The sequence below is a fragment of the Acipenser ruthenus genome, chromosome 10 (assembly GCF_902713425.1).
Source record: "Acipenser ruthenus chromosome 10, fAciRut3.2 maternal haplotype, whole genome shotgun sequence".
Classification (NCBI taxonomy): Eukaryota; Metazoa; Chordata; class Actinopteri; order Acipenseriformes; family Acipenseridae; genus Acipenser; species Acipenser ruthenus.
Window position 1 is genome coordinate 11,940,183 of NC_081198.1, and position 27,875 is coordinate 11,968,057.

Here is a 27,875-nt window from a genome sequence, read left to right on the forward strand (position 1 = left end):
ACGGCGCCTGCTTTTCGTTATTTATAGAAAAAAAATACATGGAATGTCATTGCTCAGTTTGGGAACCCCTGTTCTAGCAGATATTACTTTATGCTGCAGTCCAGTGCAGCTATCTCTTGTGATGTCAAGAATCTCATCAAGCAGCTTCTTAAAGGATCCCAGGGTGTCAGCTTCAACAACATTACTGCTGACTTGGTTCCAGACTCCCACAATTCTCTGTGTAAAAAAGTGCCTCCTATTTTCTGTTCTCAATGCCCCTTTATCTAATCTCCATTTGTGACCCCTAGCCTTGTTTCTTTTTTCAGGTCGAAAAAGTCCCTTGGGTCGACATTGTCAATACCTTTTAGAATTTTGAATTCTTGAATCGGATCGCTGTGTAGTTTTCTTTGTTCAAGACTGAATAGATTCAATTATTTTAGCCTGTCTGCAGATGACATGCGTTTTAAACCCAGAATAATTCTGGTCACTCTTCTTTGCACTCTTTCTATAGCAGCAATTTCCTTTTTGTAGGAAGGTGACCAGAATTGAACACAATATTCTAGATGAGGTCTTAGTAATGCATTGTAAAGTTTTAACATTACTTCCCTTGATTTAAATTCAACACTTTTCACAATATATCCGAGCATCTTGTTGGCCTTTATATCGCTTCCCCACATTTTCTAGATGAAGACATTTCTGAGTCAACATAAACTCCTAGATCTTTTTCATAGATTCCTTCTTCAATTTCAGTATCTCCCATATGGTATTATAGTAGACATTTTTATTGTCTGTGTGCAGTACCTTACACTTTTCTCTATTAAATGTAATTTGCCATGTGTCTGCCCAGTTCTGAATGTTGTCTAGATCATTTTGAATGACCTTTGCTGCTGCAACGGTGTTTGCCACTCCTCCTATTTTTGTGTCAACTGCAAATTTAACAAGTTTGCTTACTATACCAGAATCTAAGTCGTTAATGTTGATTAGGAAGAGCAGAAGACCTAATACTGATCCCTGTGGTACTCCACTGGTTACCTCGCTCCATTTTGAGGTTTCTTCTCTAATCAGTACTTTCTGTTTTCTACATGTTAACCACTCCCTTATCCACGTGCATGCATTTCCTTGAATCCCTACTGCGTTCAGTTTGAGAATTAATCTTTTATGCATGTCTTTGTCAAAAGCTTTCTGGAAATCTAAATAAACCATGTCATATGCTTTGCAATTATCCATTGTCGATGTTGCATCCTCAAAAAAATTAAGCAGGTTAGTTAGACACAATCTCCCTTTCCTAAAACCATGCTGACTGTCTTCCATGATACTGTTACTATATAGGTAATTTTCCATTTTGGATCTTATTATAGTTTCAATAAGTTTACATATAATAGAAGCCAGGTTTATTGGTCTGTAGTTACCTGGTTCGGTTTTGTCTCCCTTTTTGTGGATCGGTATTACATTTGCAATTCTCCAGTTGGTCAGTACAACCCGTCTCAAGAGACTGTTGCATGATCTTAGTTAGCGGTTTGTAAATAACTTATTTCATTTCTTTGAGTACTATTGGTAGGATCTCATCTGGCCCTGGAGATTTGCTTATTTTAAGAACTCCTAGTCCCTTTAGCACTTCTGCCTCTAAAGTTATTTAAAATGGGATAGGAACAGGTCGACATGTGGGGCATATTGTCCACATCCTCCTTTGAAAAATGATGATTACCATAAAACAGTAACCAACCGTTTAAAAGAAGAGGAAAACCGCCACGAGGGTTCGCTAAAGAGTCAGTTTTACGAAGTGAATTTGTAGAGCATATATGGAGCGCAGTTTCATCTAGTTTGTAATCTTTGACCTCATTTCCCATTGGTTGTTTTCTGTTTATGGCGTCACAGGTCTTTCCGTTTCTTTCCCGGCAGTTGCGGCCATTTTGTTCATCCGGCTGTTGTCGGGAGGAAAGGGTCTTGTGTTATAGAAGGAAATAGGTCACAGCTACAGAATAAAACAGAAATACATAAACACGCGCTATAGGTTATTTTATTGTTGTGTCTGTAATGCTTAGCAATTTTTAATGGCGTTTTAGTGAAAAACATTTTTAATTTCTTGGAAATTAAAAACGTCGGCTAAAGAAACAATATGGCCAACAACACGGTGGTGGCCGGGAATCAACAGCAGCAAACCGTGAATAAACCTGCAGCTTCGGGGAAACACGGCAACGTCTTGCCGCTGTGGGGCAACGAAAAGACAATGAACCTGAACCCCATGATCCTGACCAACGTTCTGTCTTCACCCTATTTCAAAGTGCAGCTGTATGAGCTGAAAACCTACCACGAGGTCGTGGATGAAATTTATTTCAAGGTAAATTGAAATATATATATATATATATATATATATATATATATATATATATATATATATATATATATATATATGGGGGGGTATTGTTTTGGGAATGGTGATTATTTTGATGCATTACTAATTTGTAGTTTCATTTTAATTGGTGAAAATAATTACGATCTGGAACATGGACTTGCATCCCTCGTTTTGTATCATTCTTAGTCAGCGTTTAGTTTGCGTGAACTGAGCTACGTAAATATATGTAGTCGTAGTTTCAAATAATAATGGCTGGTGGTGTACTGTAGGTATAATGTTTACTGTCTGTAGGGTGAAAATCTAAGGGTAATTGACAGTATCCTGTTCATCCACCATTTAGTATTCAATTGTACTTAGCCTCAGGATTTGCGGGAACAAGGCGCTAACATCCGTCTTAAATTTCTTTTATTTATTTTTTTAATAAACCACCTAATTTCTTTTACAGTGAAACGTTGATTTACAAAAATGTTTTGTGATTTGTAATCTTGTGTTAAGGTGTACATCACAGTTGTCTAATTTAAACTCTACGCCAGTCATAATTAAACTGTAGGCCTATTTGTTTAAAATGGTCCGGGATTTGGGCATGTGACCTACTGTATATGTTGAACAATTTTAGGGATGTAGCCTTGCCATTACACTACACGATGCCATTAAAGCAGATTAGGACACTGAACAAAGGCCAACACAGCATGTTTAGAGTCAAAACGTCAGGATTAAAACATCTCCCTATTAAGATTTCCAGCCCCTGTTGTATTAATCGGATTGTTTTAGACCAAGCCACATGTGGGAATTGTAATTTCCGCTGGGAAGAAGTTCCTTGACATTTAGATAACTCGCATGGTATACTGTACTAGTCAGTCTTTTCATTTTCATTTAAAGTAGGAGACTCGAAATCCTAAATAGAAGGTTTGGGGGTCCTCTGGCCAGGACAGGTGCAGGGGGCAACGACCCCCCCCCCCCCCCCAAAAAAAAAGTCAGGGTTTTGCGGGGGTCTAAAACTGCGTATCCTGGGCCTAAATATGTACCAAAATTCAAAATAAGTGTATAATTTTGTTCATTTTTTATAATTTTAGGTGTCCAGATTTAGAGATTTAAAAGGAAATGTTACTTATGAGTATGAAAAGTAATTACAAAATTATTTATATTGGAATTTTAAAATCACAAACTTGTCTTAGCACACAATAAATTTAAAAGTAAAGTCTACGTATTTAATCAAATAGTTTGGTTTTGCAGTAATTTATTACACAGAAAAAAGTGGTGGAAGACAGAACCAGACACCAATGAAACAGAAATTATATTTCAGGCACAAAAACAAACAATGTCACACAGATACCATAATACCAAGTGAGCCAGAAAAGAAAATGTGAAGCAATTTCTAAATTAGACATAAGATAAGAAGCAGTATTAATTGATTTGAATACAGAAAAGGTAAGCCATAAGCTGAGTTTTGTTTTCTATTTTTTCATATATTCAATACTTTTGCATTTATACAAAACACAAAAAAATAAGACCAGTTTTAGGTTTGTAAAAATTTCATGGAACCGACCAGTCCTTCCATTGATTTTGTTTTCCAAGATTCTGTATACATACTTTCACATGGCGCTGTTTCTCATTAACTGCAGAGTCCGAGAATGCGCAAGTGCATTAACAAATAAATAATACATTTAAAAAAAAAATGCGCTTGCAGACCTGCGATTTCGAACCCTTTTTATTTTTGTTTTCAGAAGTTAATTTGTTGCATTTTCTGTAAACATTAGTGTAATTTCTACAGTAAGTTGTATTTTTCTTGCCTTTAACATTTTTTTTCAGTTCTGTTAGCTGTTGCTTGATTTAAAATAAGTAACAATAAATAATATATTGGCATTTACTAGAGCAACATGGCTTGAAAGTAAAAGTCCAATACGTACATATCAAGTAATAGGTATATGATATGGAAATGACTTCTGAAATGAAAGAGTAGTGCTGAAATGGAAAATCACTTTGGTCTACAAATTACATTTATATACACAAATGGTTTTGGATATTTCTTATTCATTTTATACAGATTAGCACAAACCGACATACCACTTTCTTAGGAGATTAGCATGAGCTACTGTAGGAAATCTGGAGAAGCTTCCCTTTTGGCTGGTGCTTGCAGTCTGACATAAAACACTGCAATACACAGCTTACTAGCTTTAATTTATATTAAAGTATGACTACTTGCTGTAGAAATCACATTAATGTTTATATAGGACCCTGGAAAAGGGTAAAAGTTATTCATGTAGATTGTATACACTGAATTTAAGACTTTGAATGTATTGTTGTAGCTCAATTTTGCCAGAACGTGTCTCCACGAGAGGCACTAAGAATTATGAGCCAAATATACAGCTGGTGAGTGCTTGGGAGTAAAAAGTTGCAAAGTGAAAGCAAATGCAGAGTTAACCCATTCATTAATGCCTACAATTTTTATACCGTGTATCTGTTTGCACTATGCTTTATAGCACCTTAAGGCCTGCACACACTAGCACTTTGCATTGCTTCACTTTTTTTTACTCCCAGTAGACAGTGCCACACCAGTGCGTCAATACCCAAGCATCAGTTCCCTTTCCCAGGTAAAAAAGTACTTTATAGCATTACATTTAAGGGCAGCAGTGTGGAGTAGTGGTTAGGGCTCTGGACTCTGGACTGGAGGGTCGTGGGTTCAATCCCTGGTGGGGGGACACTGCTGCTGTACCCTTGAGCAAGGTACTTTACCTAGATTGCTCCAGTAAAAACCCAGCTGTATAAATGGGTAATTGTATGTAAAAATAATGTGATATCTTGTAATAATTGTAAGTCACCCTGGATAAGGGTATCTGCTAAGAAATAAATAATAATAAATAATAATTTAGCATGAAAATACCTGCCCTCCCCCCACTCTTACCTAATATACAAAGAAAATATGTCTGTGTTCTGGGAATACATGGAAAGTGTGACATCAACAGAAGATAATGAGGAAGAAGAGATTGGTACTGTACATAAGTTTGAACATAAATTTCCATTTGAACTTCTTAAAAAGGGAATGTAGATAGTCTTCTAAAATAAAGAACCTTTGTTTTAATCATCTTTAGTACCATGCAATTACAGTATATGTTTATGCGTATTTGTAAACGTGTGTGTAATTTTTTTCTTTAAATACATGTGTGTAAACCGTCAAGAATATTACTAGACCACAGTTTTACAGCCACTGATTATGCAGCAAAAGATCTGACCGGTACATCTTGTAGCTCATATTTTTTGTTTTAATAAAGACTGAATCAGCAAAACAAAGCATATAAAAATAGTCATATTCATTAATTGTGCAATGCAAATATCATTTCCTGAATTAAGTGTATATGCTAGGTTTCAGATCGATCTTCTAAGTCGCTGCATAAGACATTTTACAATGCTAAAATATACTCACTATTTCATACACTTCAAGTAAAGACAATCTTACATAGAAAACATAGGTTGTATGTTTTAAAACATTTTTTTATACAATTTCATAACTGCTGTACGATTACTGACTCAGGTTTATGATTGTACAGTTTGTCCTTCATCACCAACGTCGCTTGTAAGCACAAAACTGATTGGTCTATCGCGATGCATGGTTTCCATGGAAACGTAATCCGGAAGGAATGTTTCTCAACTTACATATGTAGTGAATTGTGGAAATTGCCGCTATTTTACTGGAAGAAAATAAACATTTTGAATACTATTCACTGGAACATGCGAGCACTGTAAAACATTTTGAAAACTATTTTAGGCGGCTCGTCTGGCAAAGTAGACGGCAATTTAGCCAGCTGGAAATGAGAAGGCTGCTAGTACAGTATTAGTTAGTAGGCAGTACATCTATATTTTTGGTAATATTTGGTCATTTTCCTACATCATACAGCTTTAACTTTCATGACCTGTAATGCAGTGTGCATTGTGCTTTGCATGTTGCATTAATAACTATCATTTAAAAATAATCACTTTTCTTAACCAATAATGAGAGAGATAGCAGTGTATTCAAAATTAAGTAGTTGAGCATTCAGCAACAAATGAGCTACTCATGGCAGCAAAATGATTGCTTACTGTAAGGTACTGTAAAAAATGTCAATATCGGTACATTGAGTTTTTTCTTTTCTTTTTTTATTGATAGGTGACGCATGTCGAACCCTGGGAAAAAGGAAGCAGAAAAACCGCAGGCCAGACTGGCATGTGCGGAGGGGTAAGTAGAAGTACGTGCTTTTTTAATTTCTCGTCTTTTGTGCAGAGTAGGAGGACTAAATATATATTTATAAACCAGTAAGTGCACATTTTACATTGGAACTGTTATTATACTGTGGTGTTGGTTCAGAATAACACTATTGTATTGGGTGTATTAAGTATAGGTAAGTATTTTACCAACATGCAATCATTATTCCCCTAAATGCAAACATGTAGCAAGGTGCTAAATGTTTAAATAGTGCAAAGTATGCACTGAATACTCATTTAAACGTTTTTTTCAGGTACGAGGGGTCGGAACTGGAGGCATCGTTTCCACAGCCTTTTGCCTGCTGTACAAATTGTTTACACTTAAATTAACCCGTAAACAAGTAATGGGTCTCATTACACACACTGATTCTCCATACATTAGGGCCCTTGGCTTTATGTATATCAGGTATGTAAGCTTTTTTGTTCACCCTAAAAGCATTTGGAATATTAAATTGCAGTATATTGTCTCAGATAAGGGAATCCTTAAAATGGGTGATAGAAATACTGTGTGTCAGTTCTATGTTTGAGAGAGAGGGATATTGGTTCCAGATCCAAGTTTAATTACGTGCTTCCTTTTGAAGGTACACGCAACCTCCTCCGGACCTCCTGGACTGGTTTGATGCTTTCCTTGATGATGAGGAGGTATGTCACCAAGGGTAATATTTTTTTCCTTTTCAGTTTTGTATTGGCTTTCAGAATCTAAATCCTCAAGTTAAGTTTCTTATTTTCTATCAACATTGTGATGAATATTGCTGATTTTCACCTTTGCCTTCATTTGGCTTAATTTGGTTTTCATTTAGTTAACTTCTAGACCTAATCTGGTTTGTAAATGGTCACCTTTATCAGTTTGATTAAAAATCTCAAGGAAAGTTTAATCTGCAGACTTGCACATTTTATAAGATGGAAATGTACATTTGGTAATTATGATACTTGTTTATTGGTACATATCTTAAGAGCATATACCCTGCTTTCATAAAAGCATTAAAGCATTGAAATTGTTTATTCAGTGGGGGTTCAGCAAACCAGAACAAGGAACAGTTATAAAATCACGCTTTCTTTTTTTCTAAGCTGTGGCAATTAGGATGCAGTACAGTGTAAGCTGGCTAGACACATTGCTTGGTGAAACCAATGAAAAGAGTAATTTAGTAAGTTTTAAAAACACCCTTAAAATGTAGGATAATGCTAGGGTTTTTTTGTTTGTTTCTTTCTTTTGTTGGGGTGGAGGCATGATACTTGAGATCTTTCTTTCCATCTCTTTTTTTCTGTAGTATATAATTTTTTTAACTTTCTGCCAGTTGGCTAACTTCCATGTTTTCTTCTTTAGATCTCCCTTGTGCAGCAGGTGAATTGGGAATTGTATCTCAACACTGCTGGTTTGTGTGTGTGAGTCCAAGCAGCTGTTTTACATTCAGATTGTTATTTTCCATGTAGCTGGTTTTAAAACTCACTCTTTCTGTGTGCTTACACTGTAGGTTTGGGCCTGACAATAGCTGACTAACATGTCCTGAACTGTGAGATGACATAGCAAGAAGGCAATCATGCGGTAATGACCCTTTTCAAAGATGATGGTCATTAAGGAATCTGCTTTTCAAAACAGTAATCAAACCTCATGCTTCATGGCAGTTGGTTTGCTATTGTATCCAAATTTGTTATGGCTATTAAAAGAAGCATATATTGTAAACCGTTACAGAAGAAAGTCTTAGAAAATGTAACCACATTTTCAAGACGAGTCACTCCAGTCTAAGCAGCATGAGTACTATGGCAGGTTAATTTCTTTATTGACCCTAAGCTTCATGGAAACAGAGGTGAACATTGGTACTGCGTATTACAATATCGTCATCACGTTTTAAAGTTAATGAGGACTCTGCTTTTAAGGAAGTAGGACAATGAACAATTAGTGAAGAATATTTTCACATACAAACATGTACACGTGAAGAGATATTTCTTGATGTATGAAAACATTAATACTATCCACGGAACCAGAATGTTCACAGTTCAACTTTTTGCTTTGGACCCACCACCATCATACAAATTAATCCTGTTGCTGTTATACTCAACTTCCAAATTGCAGGGCATTAATGAACATTAATATTAAGTGAAGATGTCATGAAAAAAAACTTGTTTCACGACAGTGCTGGTTATTTTATGGTATTAACGAGATGGGCTGGTATTTTCTCTTCCAGGAGCTTGATGTAAAGGCTGGTGGAGGCTGTGTTATGAATGTTGGAGAAATGCTACGCTCTTTCCTCACAAAACTTGAGTGGTTTTCAACACTCTTTCCAAGAATTCCAGTACCAGTTCAAAAGATGATTGACCAGCAAATGAAAAGCAGACCAAGAAAAAATGTGAAAAAGGATGGGAAAGAGGAAGCAGGAGAGCCAGAAAAACATGCAGAACGCAGACGCTCAAGGTAGAGTTGAATTGTAATTGTATTTTGTAAGGCTGAGGCGATGCATCGTTTTTGTGTAAAGGGTTTAAGCAAAGAAAAGCTTTTATTTTTTAATTAAATTTGGAATCGGCCATTATTTTTTTGCATTAAGCACAGAGCTTCTCTGCTCCCCTCTGGTCTGACTCACTGATTCTGCATGCGATTGAGCTCACCTTCTACCCCCCGCCCCGCCCCCTGTGAGTGTTTACTGATGGGATTGGATCTGTGCAGGAGTTAAGAGCGTTGTGCTAGAATTACAAATACTGTATCGACCGAGCTACAATGCTTTTTGATATTTGACAATTGTTTTCTAAAGACGGCAAGAAAGGAAAGTAATGTTTGGGATACTCCGGTAACACAACTAATTTGTAAGACCTTTTGGAGATGCAGAGGTTGCGCTAGCCTTTAAAAAATGTGCATTTTTAAAACGCATACCATCTCAATCTGCGTTTTCAACAATAACATCTGCGTTTTTACATGTATCAACATCGTTTTTACATGTATCAGCATAGTTACATTATTTTCCAGTGTATCTATTTCAGATTAACAAAGTTAACATGCAAAACGTGCACAGTATAAATAATGGTATTAGAAATAGACAAAGACAAGCTTACCATGAAACGATTTCTTTTGAAAATCCCCCATTCACAGCGTAAAAATCAGTGTTTTAGAACATGTACCAATGTCTCTGTGGGTAGCTGTCAACATCATAACTATTTACAGTTTTGTTGTTTTTAAAGGTTCTTTAGATTTTCCTTTTAGCACCCAAGTCAAAAAATGACTCGTGCTCTTTCCAAATCAAAGTCTTAATAATTCTCAGGAGCTTCCATTGAAATGGTCATGTTTTTGATGATCCTCACGTGAACGAGAGCATTTGCTGGTCTGCACTCTGTTCTGACCGCTAAAAACCTGTTCTGCTGGCACACAAGGTACAGGTATCGTAATTGCAATTGCTGCATGTTTTTTGCGAAAGCAGGGAAGATGTCGGAATACTTCTCAATAAAAACCCTGCAGACCTCATCCATGGTCTTAAAACCATGATTTTTGAGCATGTTTTACTAGTTCAAATTCTTGGCTGAGAGACAACAGGTAAGATACTCTACAGATTAGTGAGTCGCTACCAGGGACGTACGCAGTGGTATATGGGATACTGAGACCTCTGCTGTTTTCTTTTTTTTTTTTTGACGATGCCGGGAGTAGTGGAACCATTTTTACACGTTTTGTTGCACAAAACTACTTCATAATATAAACACAATTATTGGATAGGGATGAAAAGGGGCAATGTTGTCTTTTACATCTGCGTTTTAGAAACGCACTGCTGTTATTGTTTGTGTTTTATTAATGTCCTGCGTAGTTTCTCTTGACTGTTGCTCTGACTGTTTATGGATTTAAACTACTGATTTTAATTACTGAAAAATTAGGCATCGCCCCAGCCTTAGTATATTGTAATTAGGTTTGCTTGAGCATGAATTCAGTATTTTAATGCAAGTCTTTAGCTGCTTTAAGGTAATGTACCAGTTAACTTGTGATTGCAAATACCTATACTTTTCAAAGTTGTTAAGTTCCTTTATTTTTGCTTCAGATCTCCAAAAAGATCTGATAGTCCTCGAAGATCTCCAAAACGATCCAGGAGTCAAAGTCGTCATAGAGATGGGCATGGATCAACCAGCTTTGATCGGGAACTGGAGAGAGAAAGGGACCGGCAGAGAAAAGAACGTGAGGGAAAAGACAAAGATAGAGACAGGGTGGACAAGGAGCGCCACCGCTCTCGAAGCCCCGAGCGAGCAGTGGAACGCAGACGCAGCCGGAGTAAGGAGAAGCGCAGAAGCCTTAGCAAGAGCCGGGACAAAAAGAATGACCGGAAAGAAAGGGAAAAGGAGAATGAGAAGAGCAAGAAGAAAGAGCGGGATTATGAACGTGGAAGTGAGAGGGACAGAGAGAAGGAAAAATCCAAAGAAAAAGGCAAAGGAGATATAGAAAGAAAACCTAAAGATGAAAAGGAAGAAAAGAGGCATAGAGATGACCGTAAAGTTAAAAGGCATAGTAGAAGCCAAAGTAGAGAGCGAAAACACAGAAGCAGAAGCCATAGTAAAAATGATGGCAGCAAGCGAAGCAGGAGTAAAAGCAAAGAGAGGTCTAATAAACACAAATCTGAAAAATCAAACAAACGCAGCAGGAGTAGAAGCAAAGAGAGGTCTAATAAACACAAATCTGAAAAATCAAACAAACGCAGCAGGAGTGGAAGCAAGGGAAGAACAGACGCTGATGAAAAGTCAAAGAAAAGTAACCGCAGTCGTAGCAAAGAGAGATCACACAAGCGTAGCAAAAGCACAGAGCGATCTCATAGGAAGGAGCACAGTGACGGCAAGGACCATTCAAGCAAACATGAACGTAGGAGAAGCCAAAGCACAGAGCGAGCGGAACAGCTGTGAGGAACCAGAGTTGATTTTGAAGTAAAATTTGTTTTTATTATTTTTTTTTCAAATCTTTGTTAAATGGAAGTTTATGCTAAACAAGCATAATCATTCGTGTCCCTCTAGTTTGCATATTTCATTTCCTTTTAGTAGGGAAGTGCTTTTGTAATCATTTTCACTGTCCATTGCAGCTACTGAGTTTTAATTTTTTTTTTTTTTTTTAAGGTTCCACAATTTATTCTGTACATATGTTCTGAGAACGTTTTAATTCCTATGAAGCAACCACCAGGATGCATTTGTATAATGCAGCACATTGCCAGAAATTATGTGTTCTGTGTTTGGTTAATTGCTTTGGTGCGTTTTTTTTTTTTTTTTTCTAATAAAACTTTTATTAAAGAGATTAAAATGTGTTTGTGTTTGAATGGTTTAGATTAGAGAATACAATTGATATGAATAATTACACATACATGTGGTGTTTTTATTCCTGATTTAACAATGAAAGATTTATACCTTGGATACCACTAGCTTTATATTTTCTTTTGGAAATGTGACACGTGCTTTGTCAACAATAACTATAAATAAACAGCTCAGGAATCACTTAGTTACTTGCTTACAAAGCAAGCTCTCAAATAAATGAAGTGCAGCTTGCATTTGGAATATATGGCACATTCACTTCCAACTGATTATTCAAAATGCTGGTGTGTTAGTGAGAAGTGTACAGTATTCTAAATCTCTACAATGCACTAGGAAAACAAAATAAATATAGAGGACAGAGGGAGGTATTCTTCATCACACGCTTATCTTCAATGACCTTCAGTCTCAATAATACTCTTCAAATTGGAAAACAAGTCTGTATTTGGAGCAAATACTGGTGATACACACTTCTAAGAATTGGATAAAAGGAAGACTGACCACCATCATTTTGGGCACAGTGTAACTGCTGTACTTTATTACTTTAAATCATTTTCTTAATCTGCAGCAAAAATCTGTATTGTAAGTAAATGTAATAAAATCAACCTTTTTATTCATATGCATACATACACAAAAGTATAAAATGGTAACCTACTTAAATATTCTTTCTATTTATAGCAAATAGCCTACTTTATAGACCAAGCATAGACAGTCCAACAGCAGTAGGGAAACACAAACAACATAGTATAAAAATGTATAATAAATTCCTACATTGAAAACTAAAAAAAAAAAAAAATTCAACATAAATGTACTATAGATTAAACATATATATATTTTTTTAATATTTGACCATTTGAAAATTATTTCCAGTACTTGATTAATAAATTCACAGGTTACAATCTTAAATCCACAGCAGAATATGGATTACAACTGTGCAAGAGTCGGGAATGGGGATGTATAATCTGTGAAATAAAAATAAGAAAATGTTAGGCCATGTTCATAGAATTCTAACACAATTATAATGTGTGTGAATTTAGTTTTATAAGTAGTGCCTGCCAAAATACTTCAGATATGCATGTTTTCATGTGTGTAACTTAATTTAATATCTGGTGGAAAAAAAAACTCCCAAGAGTAAAACTGAAAACCAGGGTGTATGTAAACTTTAGATGTCAATACCTGTGGTGATCAGGACTGGATCAGAGTATTGGCTACTTCTGCTGTAGTCCTTTGCTGAGACCCTTATACTATATTGTGTCAAAGGCAGAAGACCAGTAACCTTTGCGCTTGAACCCTGTACAGACTGCACAAGCGGTTTGAATGATTTGGCTTCAGTAACTTTGATAATCAGGACATAATAAGTGGCACCCTCGACTGGTGTCCATTCCACATGCAGCGTGTCACCAGTCACGTTGACAACATGCACTTCAGGAGCTAACAGGTCACCTGAAAAATACAAAACAGACTCCTGAAAAATCAAGTCTTCTGGAAAGGGCTGAACTGTGGTATAGTATTTCTCTCAGCAATTCACAAAAAAGAAAATAGGCACATGCTACTGTACATAAGAGGGGTGACTGTTAAAGTGTTACGACATAACATTTTTAATTAACAAAATACAAGTCATGCGCTTTCATAACTTGTACAGGTTCTTTTTTTAGTTAATGGTGAACATTTCCATTTGACCTGACAGACTTTTATCAGCACTTTGATAGAACATATTTTCAGTGGTACAAAGTTACATTCTTTCTAATCAAACACTAGAGCTTTAAAAAATACATAAACATACCTTCATCCTCAGTTAGATCTCTTCTTTTGCGTTTTAAATGAGTGTCTACAATAAATAATAAAAACGAACATTGCATTTACTGTCTGTATATTTCTCTAACCTAAAGCTATTGATTTACACTGTACCATATGTCAAAAATCTGTATAAAGGATATCCTTGTGTAAGGACTGTCTTGTTTATTGTGTCCATCAGTCAAAACCAGCTATAAAAAGGACCAAAAAAAAATAAAAAAATTTGGATCCACTTGCCCTTAAGTAAATGTGCAGCTAATGCCAGGAACAATTAGATACAAGTATTTTATTATTATTTTTTTAAAGCCACTGACCTTGAACAAGAATTTCCATGCTTGGTTCACTTTCTCCAGCAGAATTAACAGCAGTAACCTCAATTGTGTCATTCTGCTTCTTCGGTACAGTACATGAAAAGTGTGATGTTCTGCAGAGCTCAGTTCTTTGTGCTTTGGAGCTATACACTACATATTCCATGGCATGAACTGATGCATTCCATGAAATGACCCACGAAGTGCCTTCTGTGTAAAATGTCACACCCCTTGGGGGACAGGGAACTGAAAAACACCATAAACAATGAAGAAGAAAAGTACAAAACAAGTCCCTTATGCAACTGATAACATATAACAGACATTAACAGGCGGTAATTCACTAAGATATACTGTATATGGACCGGAAATATTTGTGGAAAACTATTGAATATTCGCTTCATACAGCGTTCTCCAGTGGACTCCAGTCCATATTTGTATGATATATTTAAGTATAAGGCTCATATTTACTGAACTTTTTCACAATTGGGAACTTAACATCACAAAAAATATAATTTGTCATTTTAATTCAGTTAATGAAAACTCCCAAAGGTTTACCATCAACCCAAACCCAGCCTTGGTTACCTGCAAGCCCTTGAACGGGAGGACTGGGGTAGCCAATCCCTGCTGAGTTCCTGGAGGTGACGGTCACGTTGTAGGTAGAGCTACACGGCACTGGGATGAAGAAGTATGTGGCTGTGGTCCAGTAGGAGGTCAGGAGGAACTGGGCGTGGGGGTCATCTTCGATCAGTCCATGCATCTCCACCGAGTACTCAACCCCGACACACTGGACTGCACTCCACCCCACCTTTGCCTCCTGAACCGCATCCACCAAGAGCAGCAGTGACAGCGCCACACTCTCTGGTGGGCAGGGGACTGGGGGAAGACATTCAATTAAAAGGCTTAGTCATGGTTCTGCAGAGATATAGAAACAATCCCTCCACCCAGTCTTCCTATAATTGCTCCTAATGTATCTCCTCTAAAAATGCGGACTCAGCCCTCAGCCAATTGCTGATTAGTTTCGGGCATCCTGTGTGTCTGTTCTCGCCCAGAGGTTTTAGAACCATCCATTCTCTGATCCGGTCAGCAATCTCCAGGTATTGGGCACCCCAGGAAAAGAACGAGAGCCTAAAGGCTTTTACTCATTGCATTCTCAAGTCGATGATCAAAACATGATTCACATATTGGGATTATCTACCTAGTTGCTTTATTGGTTACTAATTTCCTATTCCAAATTTGTTTGTAACAAAATCATTTAACTTATCATCTCTGTGTATTAACTGCCCTGCCAGTGATATATAATCCAAATGTCTTGGCATCTAAAACATGTTATGTGAGTACCACCAAGCTAAGGGTCTTACCTGCCCCAGCGGTGACCGGCACACCGAACGAGCTGTTACAGACACCATTAGAAGCTGTCACAGTGAAATTGTATATGGTGCCACAAGTCAACCCGTCTATGGTGCAGCCAGGTTCTTGGGAAATGCAAGATAGTTTTTCTCCATCACTTGCAATGGCAGAAGCAAAGTATTCCAGGGTTCTGTTACTTTGATCCCAGGACAGGAGAGCAGACTTTGTAGCACATTGCATTTGTACAGTTAAATGATCTGGCACACAGGGAACTGTGATGTAAGAAACAAGAGGAAAATGAGTCTGGATAACACTTTATAATAGGGGACTGTAATTGAAATAGTATGTATAAACCAGGATGGTTTTATATAGAATGTATATCTATTGGTAACACATTTCCCAATTACTCATAAAATGTAACTTTAATTTATTATAAACAGTGTGACCATTATTCCAAGCCCAAGAGTTTTGTAGAAAGTCTTTTCTTTACCTGTGCTAAAAGTAATCTCTTTGCTTGCATGACTCCTACAGGTTTCATCTCCAGCTGTTACAGAGACAGTGTAGAGCTGGTCACACTGCAGGTCTTGAAGTGTGCAGTTTGGGTGTGATGAGTTGCACAATTCTTTGCTCCCATTGCTCCCTGTGGCTGTCAACAGATAGGACTCTGTGCCGAAGCTGGGGCTCCAGTGTACTGTGACAGCGTGACTATCACAGTCTGGGGAAACAGTGATCTCTTGTGGAGCACAGGGGGCTACATTTTCAAGGCAAAACAGCAAGTTCGTCAGTGAGGTCAAAACAGCATTAATACCAGCTCACTGTAGCACTGTGTTAGTTCTACAGAAATTATTTTTTATTCCACACCAAAGTGTTTGAATTAAAAGTACCTGTTTGGATTTTATACGGTGGGCTTCTCTGACTGCTGCACTTGTCAGAAGAGGAGGCAACGATGATGGTGTATGTGACGCCACAATGCACATTTGTCAGGTCACAGGACGCCTCTGAGCTGTTGCAGGAGTGCATGTTCCCATCACTGCCTTCTGCAGTAGCAATGTACACCCGAGTGCTCTCAGTGTGGTCCCACATCACCTTCAATATGTTACTGTTACATTGGGTCTCTGCAGTCAAATTTTGCAGGGTACAGGGAGCTAGGGGGAAACAGGTGCATTGTAACAGTCACGTCTGGACCATTTCCATTAATAAAAAAAAAGAGATTCCCTGACTCTATTTTCCAAGTGGGCACACATCTACACAGGTAGGAGGCAGTGTGGTCCAGTGGTTAAAGAAATGGCCTTGTAACCAGGAGGTCCCCGGTTCAAATCCCACCTCAGCCACTGACTCATTGTGTGACCCTGAGCAAGTCACTTAACCTCCTTGTGCTCCGTCTTTCGGGTGAGACGTAGTTGTAAGTGACTCTGCAGCTGATGCATTGTTCACACACCCTAGTCTCTGTAAGTCGCCTTGGATAAAGGCGTCTGCTAAATAAACAGGTGACTTAAATTGGGTACCTGTTTCGATGTAGATGGTGTTGCTCTCCAGGCTGGTACAGTCCTTGTTAAATGCGGTCACAGTGAGGCTGTATTTGACCCCGCACTGCAGATCAGGGACGTGGCAGGTGGTGTTGGCTGTCGTGCAGGAAGATTGAAGTCCTGTGAGGCTCACTGCAGTCACAGTGTACCTCTCAGCTCCTTTACTGGGATCCCACTCCACCCAGGCTGCATTCGTCACGCAGTCTAGATAGCCATTTAGATTCTGAGGCGTGCATGGAGCTGGAAGGCAACAGAATCTCATTAAGAGGTCAATCTAGTGTTCTTTTTAACAATAAGCTCTGAATAATAGGCTATCATGGACTCAAACTATTAACCAAATGACACAAAGAAATCCAATGTCACACAGCCATAGGCAGAAATTACCTAAAATAATTTACCTCTACTGTACTACTCCCTCCAAAAAGAAGAGGGACAGTTTTGGAATATGGCTTGTGTATTTCATTTATTAAAAAAAATGTTAAGATAAACACTATTGAGAAGATATATTTCTCAGTTCAATGACAACCCTATCTATATTTCTTGCCTAATAAAAACGATTAAAAAAAGAAAAAAGTTACCTGATGAAATTGCAAATGCTTCACTTGGCGTACTGAGACATTCTCCATTGAAGGATGTAACTGTAACAGTGTAAGTCATGCCACAGAGCAGCCCAGTCATGAAACAGTTTGTATCGCCCGTGTCACAGGAAACAACATTGCCATCACTGGCAGCCGCCTGTGCTGTATACGAGTTGGCACTTGGGACAGCATCCCAGCTGACAGACATTATCCCTGAATCACAGTGCATGTTTATACCCAAATGCTGAGGGGGGCAGGGGCCTGGAAATAGCAGACACATTGAAGAAAGACATGATGACCAGCATCGCTTACTGAATAAAGCGATGGCAACACGATCTCAAAAAAGTATGTCATGTAAGAAATAAATGATATGTCAGTGTCAAAGAGCTGGAACCAAATCCACAGTCTCTTGCATGTATCGTAGTATCTTGTGAATATAATCTCAGACATCGTTTGCTGCTTCGTTTTTTTTTTTTATACAGCTTTGTTTTTACCTGTTTTGAATTCGGCACTCATGCTCTGAATGCTGTTGCAGGTATCATCCAGTGCAATGACAGACACGCTGTACGTCTGCCCACAGTGGAGCTCCGCAAGATCACAGAATGTTTCAGTGCTATTACAGGACGCTATGTGACCATCGCTGGCTTGTCCTATTACTGAGTATGAGACTGCTCCGGCACTTTGCTCCCAGGACACTGAAACAGTGTTAGAGTCACACTGCAGAGACGTTCTAACATTCTTTGGTGGACATGGGGCTGTAGAAGAAAAATAATGAATTATAAAGAAAACACAGCAATATTTACCTCATTTAGGATGTTGTCCATTCTGCATGCATATATTATTTTATTACACAATGACTTGGCAGAATAGCAAAAACATAGTTGTTACTTCAATCCAGTATTGCAATTTGAACTTTTATTCGTCTCAGCTCCTAATGCTTTTTTTATATGTATAACGTTTTCATAGCATATAGTGTTATCAGGTTCATTCCATATATTCCACTAAATATTGTACAGACCGGCTTGGAGATCAGATGAAGTCTGTATGCTGTCACACTCTCCATCCAGGACTGTCACAGTGAAATTGTACATCTGCCCACAGTGTAAATCTTCCAGCTCGCAGCTCGTGAGACTTGTGTTACACAATGTAATGTGGCCATCAACGCCAATCGCCATTACACCATAATAATCGGCTCCTTCTGATGGCTCCCAGGACACTGAGGCAGTGTTGTTGGCACACTCCAACTGAGCTGAGACGTGCTGAGGAACGCAAGGAACTGCAAACATACAACAAAAATTTTAATTAACGAAACTGCACAACAAACTTATAAGAAAGTAAAACACTAGTACGTCTTCAAGTGTGTTTTTATAGGGGCTCCCGAGTAACACATCCTGTAAAGGCACTCCACGTGGAGTGCAGGATGCGCCCTACAGCCTGGAGGTCGTTGGTTTGGGTCCAGGCTATTCCACTGCCGACTGTGGACGGGAGTTCCTGGGGGGCGGCGCACAATTGGCTGAGCCTGTGGGCCTGCCTGTAAGCTACCCGGAGCTGCCGAGTCAGCGCAAGGGATGGCAGCGGGAAACCGGATTGAAATAAAAATATGTGGACATTTCAAATTGGGGAGAAAATAAGAATAATAATTTGATTCCAAATTTAATAATTCGATTCCAAATTTTACTAAAAACAACAGCACTCTTCAGACAAGTTCTCCAGACAAGACATGTGTCTGTAAAAACAATGCTAAGCTTCATTCGATTCCAAATGTATCGTTCTGGTACCTGTATTGAAAGAACGGGAGCTGCTTTCAATACTGGTGCAGGTGTCATCTGCAGCTGTGACCGTCAGGCTGTAGCCATGGCCGCAGAGCAGATCAGAGAGCTCACACGTCGTGTCTGTGGTGTTACACGAAGATGAATATCCTCCACTCCCTTGAGCAGTCGCAGTGTATGATACGGCCCCCTGGCTGTCTTCCCAGGACACGGACACAATGCCAGTTTCACAGTCCACGTGTGCACCCACGTACTGTGGAATACAAGGCACTGAAGACAAGAAGAATAGCATCATTACATATGTTCCTCTAAATTAAAAAAAAAAAAAAACATAATTGAAAAAGCAAAGGGCTTTAGTAAGAGAAAGCTGGTTCCCACAGAAGGAAATCTGATATTTTCTAATTGAAAGCAATCACTGAGAGTGGCCTAATGACTAGTCTTTATAATGAGCTGGGAAGGAGCTTACCTGACTGTATTTCAGCCTGTGTGCTGTGTGAGACGTTGCATTGCTGGTTTATTGCCGTGACGCTGATGTTATATGTATTTCCACACATTAGGTCTGTGACTTGGCAGATGGTTCCCGAAGTGTTGCAGGATGCAATATGTCCATCTGTACTTACAGCGTTTACAATGTAGGACTCGGCTCCACTGCTTGGTTCCCATAACACCAAGGCAGTGTTACTGGTACAGTCTAGCTCGGCATCTACACTCTGAGGGACACAAGGCACTGGGATTGACACCAGTAAAGTTAGTATCTGAAGACAGTATGCAGGAAACTATCCATGCAAGAGTACAAATAACCTTGTCATTAGCAATTAGCAAGAGCAACAATAGTAAAATGACTGACTTATAAAATAAAAAGGTTATAGAAAAGGTTAGTGAATAATATCAAATACAATAGAGGGCCTGGTCTGGAGAGAATGAAATGGGTTCTAATGTGAACATAGTGAACACTCATTAAACAGATAACACTGGTAGCTTTACCTGACTCAATATCCTGGCTGATGCTTTGTGAGCTGTTGCAACGGTCATTGAGTGCAACCACTGTCACACTGTAGAGCTGTCCACACTCCAAATCAAGAATCTCGCAGCTTGTGTGGGTACTATTGCACAATGCAGTGTCCTTGTCCTTGGATTCTGCTGTTGCTATATATTTTGTTGCTCCTTCACTGTAAGTCCACTGCATCAATACCGTATTGGTAAAACAATCCAGACAGGCACCAGTGATCTGGGGGGTGCACGGAGCTACGTTTGTTAAGGGGGAAAAAGAAACAAGGTTTAAAAAAAGGTGCTTGTATCTGTTTCCTTTAGAATGAAATTGTCTGCAATGGGTAACATGCTTACTCAAGGGCATGTTAGAGTATTGTAGAAATAAGAGAATCCGGAATTGAGATGTGGAGAAAGGGAGAAGAAAAACAAGGTGAAGAAAAGGATACAGGAAAAATACCATTTTGTCATTTGATTTGATTCTCATTGTTCACTTTGTCTACCATGCTGAAGGCAGTTTTAAATACGGTTAATTGACGGGGGGAGTAATTACGTGCAAGATTCAATAGCTGTAAATATCAAACCATACTGTCATCCAGACGTTTGAACCTCAATAATGATGTACCATAGCAGAAACAAATGACAGGGGTTCTGAGAAGCGTGCATAGTCTATCATTTTTGTAGTTCGACTGAGCTACAGTACCTGCTTGAATGTTGGTTGGTGCACTTGGTTGACTTGAGCAACTGTCATTTATAGCCACCACATGCACAGTGTACTGGAGGCCACAGGTGAGGTCAGTGAGGTAGCACTGTGTGTCGTGGGCAGAGCAGGAGGACAGGGTGCTGCTGCTGCTGTCTGCCCTCACTGTGTAACTCACTGCACCGTCACTGTGGTCCCAGGACACTAACGCACCGTTCTCTTCACAGTCCAGCTCAACTGTGACATTCTGTGGGGTGCACGGAGCTGGAAAAGAGAGCCTTGTTTAAGATACAAGATATAAACTTACAGCAGTCACAGTGCTCTCTCTGACAAACACTATTTTTATGATTGCATTATTACATTGATTGATATAGCATATCTATATAGAAGTTAAAACATCACAAATGAAAGCTAGCTGTTAATGTAAGATATATAAAATTACCTGTTTGGTGTGTAATGTAAAAACTCTCAGTAGAATTGCACTGATCGTCAGAGGCTATTACTTGTACAAAGTAGAGCTCCCCACACTGCAGATCACTAATGAGACATGAGCTTTGTGCAGAACTACAGGACTGCCTCACACCATCTGCTGTTTCAGCCGTGGCAGTGTAAAGCTGTGCCCCATCGCTTGCTCTCCAGAAAACCTCTACACTGTCTGGCAAGCAGCGCGGAAGTGCGGTAACAGCACCAGGAATGCATGGACCTGATACAATAGGGAATAGGGAAGACAATAGGGAATGTTTAGACAGAAAGATGAAACATACTGTATCATAGAGCTGTGCAGAAATTAAGAAATGAAAAATTAGACTTTGCAAAAGATTCAGTCATATCATAACATAAATACTGATGGGTTTGTAATCCCTGGCATTGGCAACCTCCAGTGGATATAATGCTAGTGAAATGACTCATCTAGTTTTGGTTTCTGTGTTATAAATAAAATTCCTTCACAAAATTCCAAAACAAATTACGCTACCTGTTTTGATTTCAATTGGCGTGCTCATTGGACTCCTGCATCCACTACTCAGAGCAAAGGCAGTGATGGTATAAACATGTCCACAGTGAAGTTGGTCGAAGTCACAGTGGGTATCGTTGGTGTTACACTGTGCAGTGTGCCCATCTCTCCCCTCTGCAGTGACGAGGTATAATTCTGCACCCTTGCTTCCATCCCAGGTCACCGATGTTGTGTTGTAGAAACAGTGTATGTTGGAAACAAGGTTTTGTGGAATGCAAGGTGCTGCAATCACAATAATAATAATAAAAAAACTATTGAAAAAATACTTTTCCTAAGAGACCTATTAGTTTACCCCTGTTTTTTTTCCATCAACAACTCCCTACAACAGATCAGGGGAATTGAAGGTTAGTAGATGTCCTTTGATCATCAAGCCATCATCAAGCCAAATGGCTCTTTAAACCAAGGAAATCAACAACAGAGGAGAGCCACCGGCCCCTGGAGGACAAAGGACAGTAAGGGTTAGGGTTTGGACAGTAAGGGCCACTGTAGCACTTCCAGCTGATTTGAGAAACGCCCTCTGTTGGGCCAGAGAGACCCCCTCTGTCAGATCCCCAGCCATACAATTAGACCCCTGCTTTTCTGACACCAGCAGTAATGGTACAGTACCTGTGTATATTGTCGTAGTGTTGCTCACAGAGCTGTTACAGTTGTCGTCCTCTGCAATCACATAAACCGTGTACACCTCCCCGCAGTGAAGGTCAGTCCAGTCACAGGCCGTGTTCGTGGTGTTACACACATGAATGTGCCCGTCTATTCCCCGGGCTACTGCAGTGTAGGAAACTGCACCGTCACTTTCTGTCCAGGTTACCAAGCCACTGCTGACCTCACACCCAGGGTTAGCTGCCACATCCTGGGGAATGCATGGGACTGAACAAAGGAGACAAAACCTAAACTTCAGAATACGTACAGTGGCTGGGCATTCCCAGATAAATACACAAACACCTGAATGTCATCAATAAGAAACAACTTAATTAACCTTCTGAATTGTTTATATCTAGTTTTGTGACATGAAATTTGTAATTGAGGTTTTCATTAAAATCCATTTCCCTACCTTTAGCTTCATTGAAATTCTTACTGCCCTCTTTATCATCTTTTAGTTCAACATTGAATTTATATTAACACTGTACAACACTATAAAAAGCATAATGCACATATCAGAAGAAATATTTGACTCTACAGTGTGTCATTTTAATATACTCACAGGAAGTTTATCTTACCGGTTTGGATTTCAACAGTAGTGCTGGCTAAGCTGTTACACCTCTCATCTTGTGCAACTACAGTGATGTTGTATGTCTGTCCACAATACAGATCAAGGAATATGAAGGCCGTGTCATTTGTGTTAAAGTCTGTTACGTGCCCAAGACCTCCTACTGCTGTTACAATGTAGGACGAAGCACCGCTGCTTTCCTCCCAGACCACTGACACAATCTCGCTGTCACAGGCAACGTGGGCTTCCAAACTCTCTGGTCTACATGGAGCTGTGGATAGACACAAAACCAGGAAGACTATATATTAGACAAGGAGTCTGAGTCCACCTGTAGTCTTTTTATTATTTCAAGCACTATTTAATACAGTTTGAAATTCAGGAATCTTTTCTAGTCATTTACTTCTTTATTTATTACTTCTTTACAAAGAAAGCTGTTACTTTCTACATACAAAATAAGTAGAAAATTACTCCTCTGCTTTTAAGCGTTATTATGAAAGATTTAAAGTTTCGAAAGTGCGATGCTCTATAAAAAAAAATATCTGAATTAAGACACTGTTGAAAAACATTATTGAACCAAAAAAACTATAAATTATAAGCAGAAAAAACCTGAAACATAGAAAGTACCTGTTTGGACTTCCACAGAGGAACTTGTTTCACTGCTACACCCGTCATTGAGTGCTGTGACTCTGATGTAGTAGCTCTGTCCACACTGTAAGCCATTGATGTTACAGGCTAAGCCGGTGGAGTTGCACTCTGCATTGTATCCGGTGTGTGTTGTAGCTGTTGCGATGTAGGCATCTATTCCTTCACTCTGCTTCCAGGACACCAGGACAGAGTCACTGTCACAATCCAATTCTGCGTTAACATGGTCAGGGGCACAGGGCACTACAAAAAGAAATGCGTTCACTTATACCAAGCAAGATTTGCAAGAAAACATTTTTCTTAAGGACACCTTTAAAACAAAGAAAAATTTTAACCAACTGAAATTTCCCATTTTGTCACCCCCGCTTCTCTTAGTGTAGCATATGTGTTGAAATATTGATATGCCGTTGCTTTCCCCTAGTATAAAACATGAAATGGCCAAAGGTATTTGTATCTCATGATGACAGTCAAATGTTACACTTACTAGTTGTAATAGAAACTGCTGTTGAATGTATGATGTGGCATTGCTCACTGAGGACAGCCAGGCTCAGGTTATAAACCTGTCCACAGTGCAAGGCGGTGAGGTTGCAAGCTGTGTCTGTTGTGTTGCACAAGGTAACGTGTCCGTCAGTTCCTTCTGCATGTACAATGTAGGACTCTACACCATCGCTTAGCTCCCAAGACACCCAAGCTGTATTATTGTCACAGTCCATCACTGCATCGATGTAATCCGGAATACATGGAGCTGTATTGGAAAAGCAGTTATAAGTATGTGATCAGATTCATATGTGATCTGGACAACTGAAGCAGCTTTGGATCACACACCATTCACAATACCCAGTAATAATTCACAGTTAGGTAACATACCTGTTGACATAAGGACACTGGCGCTATGTAAGCTTTTGCTTTCATCATTAAAAGCTGTGACACTAGCAGTATACTCATGTCCGCACAGGAGGTCACTAATTTCACAGGTCGTATCAATGGTTAGACATGCATTTCTCGGTGCATTCCCTTCATCTACTGTCACAAGATAGGACTCAGCACCACTGCTCTCTTCCCATGAAACAGAGACAATGCCTGTCTCACAGTCAATGCTGGTGGTCACAAACTGTGGAACACAGGGCTCTGGGGAGACATAGAGAAATATGTGTTAGAATGCACCATTATATAACAGAAAAAAGCATAATTCCACAGTCTTAAATACTTCAACCTTCTGTAGGCCTCTGATAACCAAAACATAGAGGAAACAAGGAAGTAAAACTAAAACACTGGCTACAAGACTGCAAAATCCCAAATAAGAGTTTGTGTTTGTGGGTAACACTATGGTGTCTTAATGGAGATCATGTACTATTCTTTGTGTGGGTATCAAGCTAGTGTTGTACTAGTCAAACTGTAATGCAGGTCTAGTCTACAAAGACTAATCTAAGGAGACCATATGGCTCAGGCCTGGAACCTCTGCAAGATAATTTTAGAGTAGCAGTTGTGATGGCTTGGAATGTGGTTTCCTACAGATTGAATAAGAGGGAGGGTTGAATGGAAAATTGTATTTGTTTTCTTTCTTTCTATTGAAGCATGTGCTTATCTTTTACGTGAATTATTTGCCATTCTGTCGGTGCAGGGAAGGAAAGCACACCGGGAAGGCTTACCAGTTTCAAGCTCTATGACAGCAGAAATGGCTGTATTGTTGCAGACGTCGTTGCAGGATGTGATAGAGATGTTGTAGTCCAGGCCGCAGTGCAGATCTGTGACAGTGCAGCTAGTGCCTGTGGTGTTGCAACTGGACAGCTCTCCTTGGCTGCTCTGCGCTGTTACAGTGTAGGAGTCGGCTCCATCACTTGGGTCCCAGCTCACCAGGGCTACTGATGTGGAGTACTCTGCCTGGACATGGTCAGGGATGCATGGTTCTGCAAGACATCCAGGGCAGGAAAAGGGTTTCAAAATTTTCAGGAACATTTTATACATTTTTAAATATTGTGAGAACTCAACATGTTCTGTAAGTTCTGTATCATTTGAAAACTTGTATAATTGTACCATTTGTGGGTACTTTTTTATTTTTTTATTATACTAAATATTTGTATATTATTATTATTTTTATTTCTTAGCAGACGCCCTTATCCAGGGCGACTTACAATTGTTACAAGATAACACATTATTTTTACATACAATTATCCATTTATACAGTTCGGTTTTTACTGGAGCAATCTAGGTAAAGTACCTTGCTCAAGGGTACATTAGCAGTGTCCCCCCACCTGGGATTGAACCCACAACCCTCCAGTCAAGTCCAGAGCCCTAACCACTACTCCACAATATTGAAGGCACTAGTATGTATCTACCATCCAATCACTGCATAATTACGCAAAAGACACATGTCAGGAAGTAGCAGTTCTAGCAAGTATTGGGCAAGTACAGGTTTCTTTTGACTAACCTGTTTTCAAGTAATTTGTTAGTATTCCTGAACTGTTACAGGTTTGATCAAGAGCAAGTACATTTATGTAGTACAGCTGCCCACACAAAAGGTCTGAGATGATGCAGTTTGTGTGGCTGGTGTTGCAGGAGGCCATGTGCCCGTTGCTCGCGTGCGCTGTAGCTATGTAAGAGTCTGCCCCTGTGCTGAAGTACCAGGATACCGTGGCAGTGCCAGAGAAGCAGTCTATAAAGGCCTCAATGTCCTCGGGCATACAAGGCACTGCAACCAAAGCAGAAAGAAATAAAACCAATATAAGTGTGACATATGTTATACATGAATGTACTATGCATTACGACAATGGGAATGAAATACCATTAACCCCACCAACAACAAAAAAAAACTGATCAGATTAGAAATCAATGCAGTTAAGATGTGTCGTTCAGCAGAGATGCTCACTTAATCTCACCTGTTTTGGTTTCAATAACAGAGCTTTGGGGGCTGGTGCACACATAGTCAGATGCTGCTAATGTCATGTGGTAATTCTGGCCGCAGTTGAGGCCTGTCAAGTCACACTGTGTGTCTGTTGTGTTGCAGAGCACTTTGTGGCCATGACTTCCTTCTGCAGTCACCATGTAGGATTTTGCCCCAGCGCTCTGATTCCATGAAACTGATACAACATTCGTTCCACAGTCCAGTTCAGTTTCTATGCTCTCTGGGGTGCATGGAACTGGAAATTACATTTTAAAAAGTTAAACATTAATAGCCTGAAAACAGGGCAGGATATTGGTAAACTGGAATAGGACCATGCAAAATGTGAACTTTTATAATGCATTACCAGCATGAAGAATGTATCTACTTTATGTTCAAGAAGAACGATAAAAAAAAGCAAACATAAAATCTATTTGCCGTACATTTCCACTGATATCAAAAAACAACAGCAACCCTTCAAATCAAGAATGGTCTTATTTAGAGGAATCTTTGATCACCCCCACTGTGTCTTGTAATATTGCTTTTAAACACTGCCAGTACCTGTTATGATCTCAGACACTGGACTTGTTTTACTTGTGCACATAATATCCTGCGCTGTGACACTGAAGGAGTAGGTCTGTCCACAGTGTAGATCAAGAAGGTTGCAGCTTGTGTCAGATGACCAGCAGGCTGTCGTGTGCCCATCCTCTCCCGTAGCTTGCACTGCATAGCTCTGAGCCCCATTACTGGAGTCCCACCTCACTATAGCAATGTTGCTTCCACAGTCCAGGCTGGCATCTATGTTTTGTGGAGTACAAGGGACTGCAAAGTACAGAAAACCATTAGTTAAAAGTTAAAATAAAGTCTACAAAGAAGGTATATATTACACTATACAAAAGTTTCAGTGTTTGTCCTTCATACCTGTTTTAAAGACAGACTCTGCACTCTGAGTACTGTTACAACTGAGGCCCTCAGATATAACAGTCACGACGTATATCTCGCCACACTGCAAGTCAGAGATCTCACAAGTAGTTTCACTGGTGGTACAGCACGTGGTGTTCCCATCTGCTCCTTCCACTGTTGCTGTATAATTCACTGCTCCATCACTGTGACCCCAAGACACCACCACAATGTTGTTGCTACAGTGCAACACAGAGTTCACATCCTGTGGAGTGCACGGTGCTACAGAACAACAGACATCGAATTCCGTTACATTAGCTTGACCTTTATAACAGGTTATAAATTCTCTCAGTATCATTTTCATCTGCTTTTGTATGTTCCAGCTTCTTGCTGGTCATAGAAGTTG

At 39.3% G+C, this 27,875-nt stretch overlaps 2 protein-coding genes across 2 annotated transcripts in view; one reads left to right on the forward strand and one right to left on the reverse strand.

The window, feature by feature from the left end:
* Nucleotides 1-1,846: 1,846 nt before the first annotated feature.
* On the forward strand, nt 1,847-11,791 carry LOC117413013 (pre-mRNA-splicing factor 38B-like). Its single transcript, XM_034021711.2, has 6 exons — nt 1,847-2,317; nt 6,474-6,542; nt 6,823-6,974; nt 7,150-7,210; nt 8,752-8,978; nt 10,579-11,791. Exons 1-6 carry the CDS (start codon nt 2,096-2,098, stop codon nt 11,426-11,428), a joined length of 1,581 nt encoding a protein of 526 aa, XP_033877602.2. The 5' UTR covers nt 1,847-2,095; the 3' UTR covers nt 11,429-11,791.
* Nucleotides 11,792-12,002: 211 nt separating this feature from the next.
* The window catches only part of LOC117411149 (uncharacterized), a 28,740-nt gene continuing 12,867 nt past the window's right edge, over nt 12,003-27,875 (reverse strand). The window contains exons 24-51 of the mRNA XM_034018351.3: nt 27,491-27,751; nt 27,131-27,391; nt 26,568-26,828; nt 26,120-26,380; nt 25,341-25,598; nt 24,559-24,819; nt 24,176-24,436; nt 23,674-23,934; nt 23,060-23,320; nt 22,449-22,709; nt 21,804-22,064; nt 21,273-21,533; nt 20,834-21,094; nt 20,128-20,388; nt 19,610-19,870; nt 19,153-19,413; nt 18,393-18,650; nt 17,869-18,129; nt 17,375-17,635; nt 16,776-17,036; nt 16,155-16,415; nt 15,761-16,021; nt 15,282-15,542; nt 14,506-14,796; nt 13,930-14,169; nt 13,605-13,649; nt 12,998-13,264; nt 12,003-12,783 (exon numbers count right to left, since the gene is read on the reverse strand). Coding sequence (XP_033874242.3) covers nt 12,746-12,783; nt 12,998-13,264; nt 13,605-13,649; nt 13,930-14,169; nt 14,506-14,796; nt 15,282-15,542; nt 15,761-16,021; nt 16,155-16,415; nt 16,776-17,036; nt 17,375-17,635; nt 17,869-18,129; nt 18,393-18,650; nt 19,153-19,413; nt 19,610-19,870; nt 20,128-20,388; nt 20,834-21,094; nt 21,273-21,533; nt 21,804-22,064; nt 22,449-22,709; nt 23,060-23,320; nt 23,674-23,934; nt 24,176-24,436; nt 24,559-24,819; nt 25,341-25,598; nt 26,120-26,380; nt 26,568-26,828; nt 27,131-27,391; nt 27,491-27,751 — 6,878 coding nt within the window. The 3' untranslated portion in view covers nt 12,003-12,745. The remainder of the gene's footprint in view (nt 12,784-12,997; nt 13,265-13,604; nt 13,650-13,929; nt 14,170-14,505; nt 14,797-15,281; nt 15,543-15,760; nt 16,022-16,154; nt 16,416-16,775; nt 17,037-17,374; nt 17,636-17,868; nt 18,130-18,392; nt 18,651-19,152; nt 19,414-19,609; nt 19,871-20,127; nt 20,389-20,833; nt 21,095-21,272; nt 21,534-21,803; nt 22,065-22,448; nt 22,710-23,059; nt 23,321-23,673; nt 23,935-24,175; nt 24,437-24,558; nt 24,820-25,340; nt 25,599-26,119; nt 26,381-26,567; nt 26,829-27,130; nt 27,392-27,490; nt 27,752-27,875) is intronic.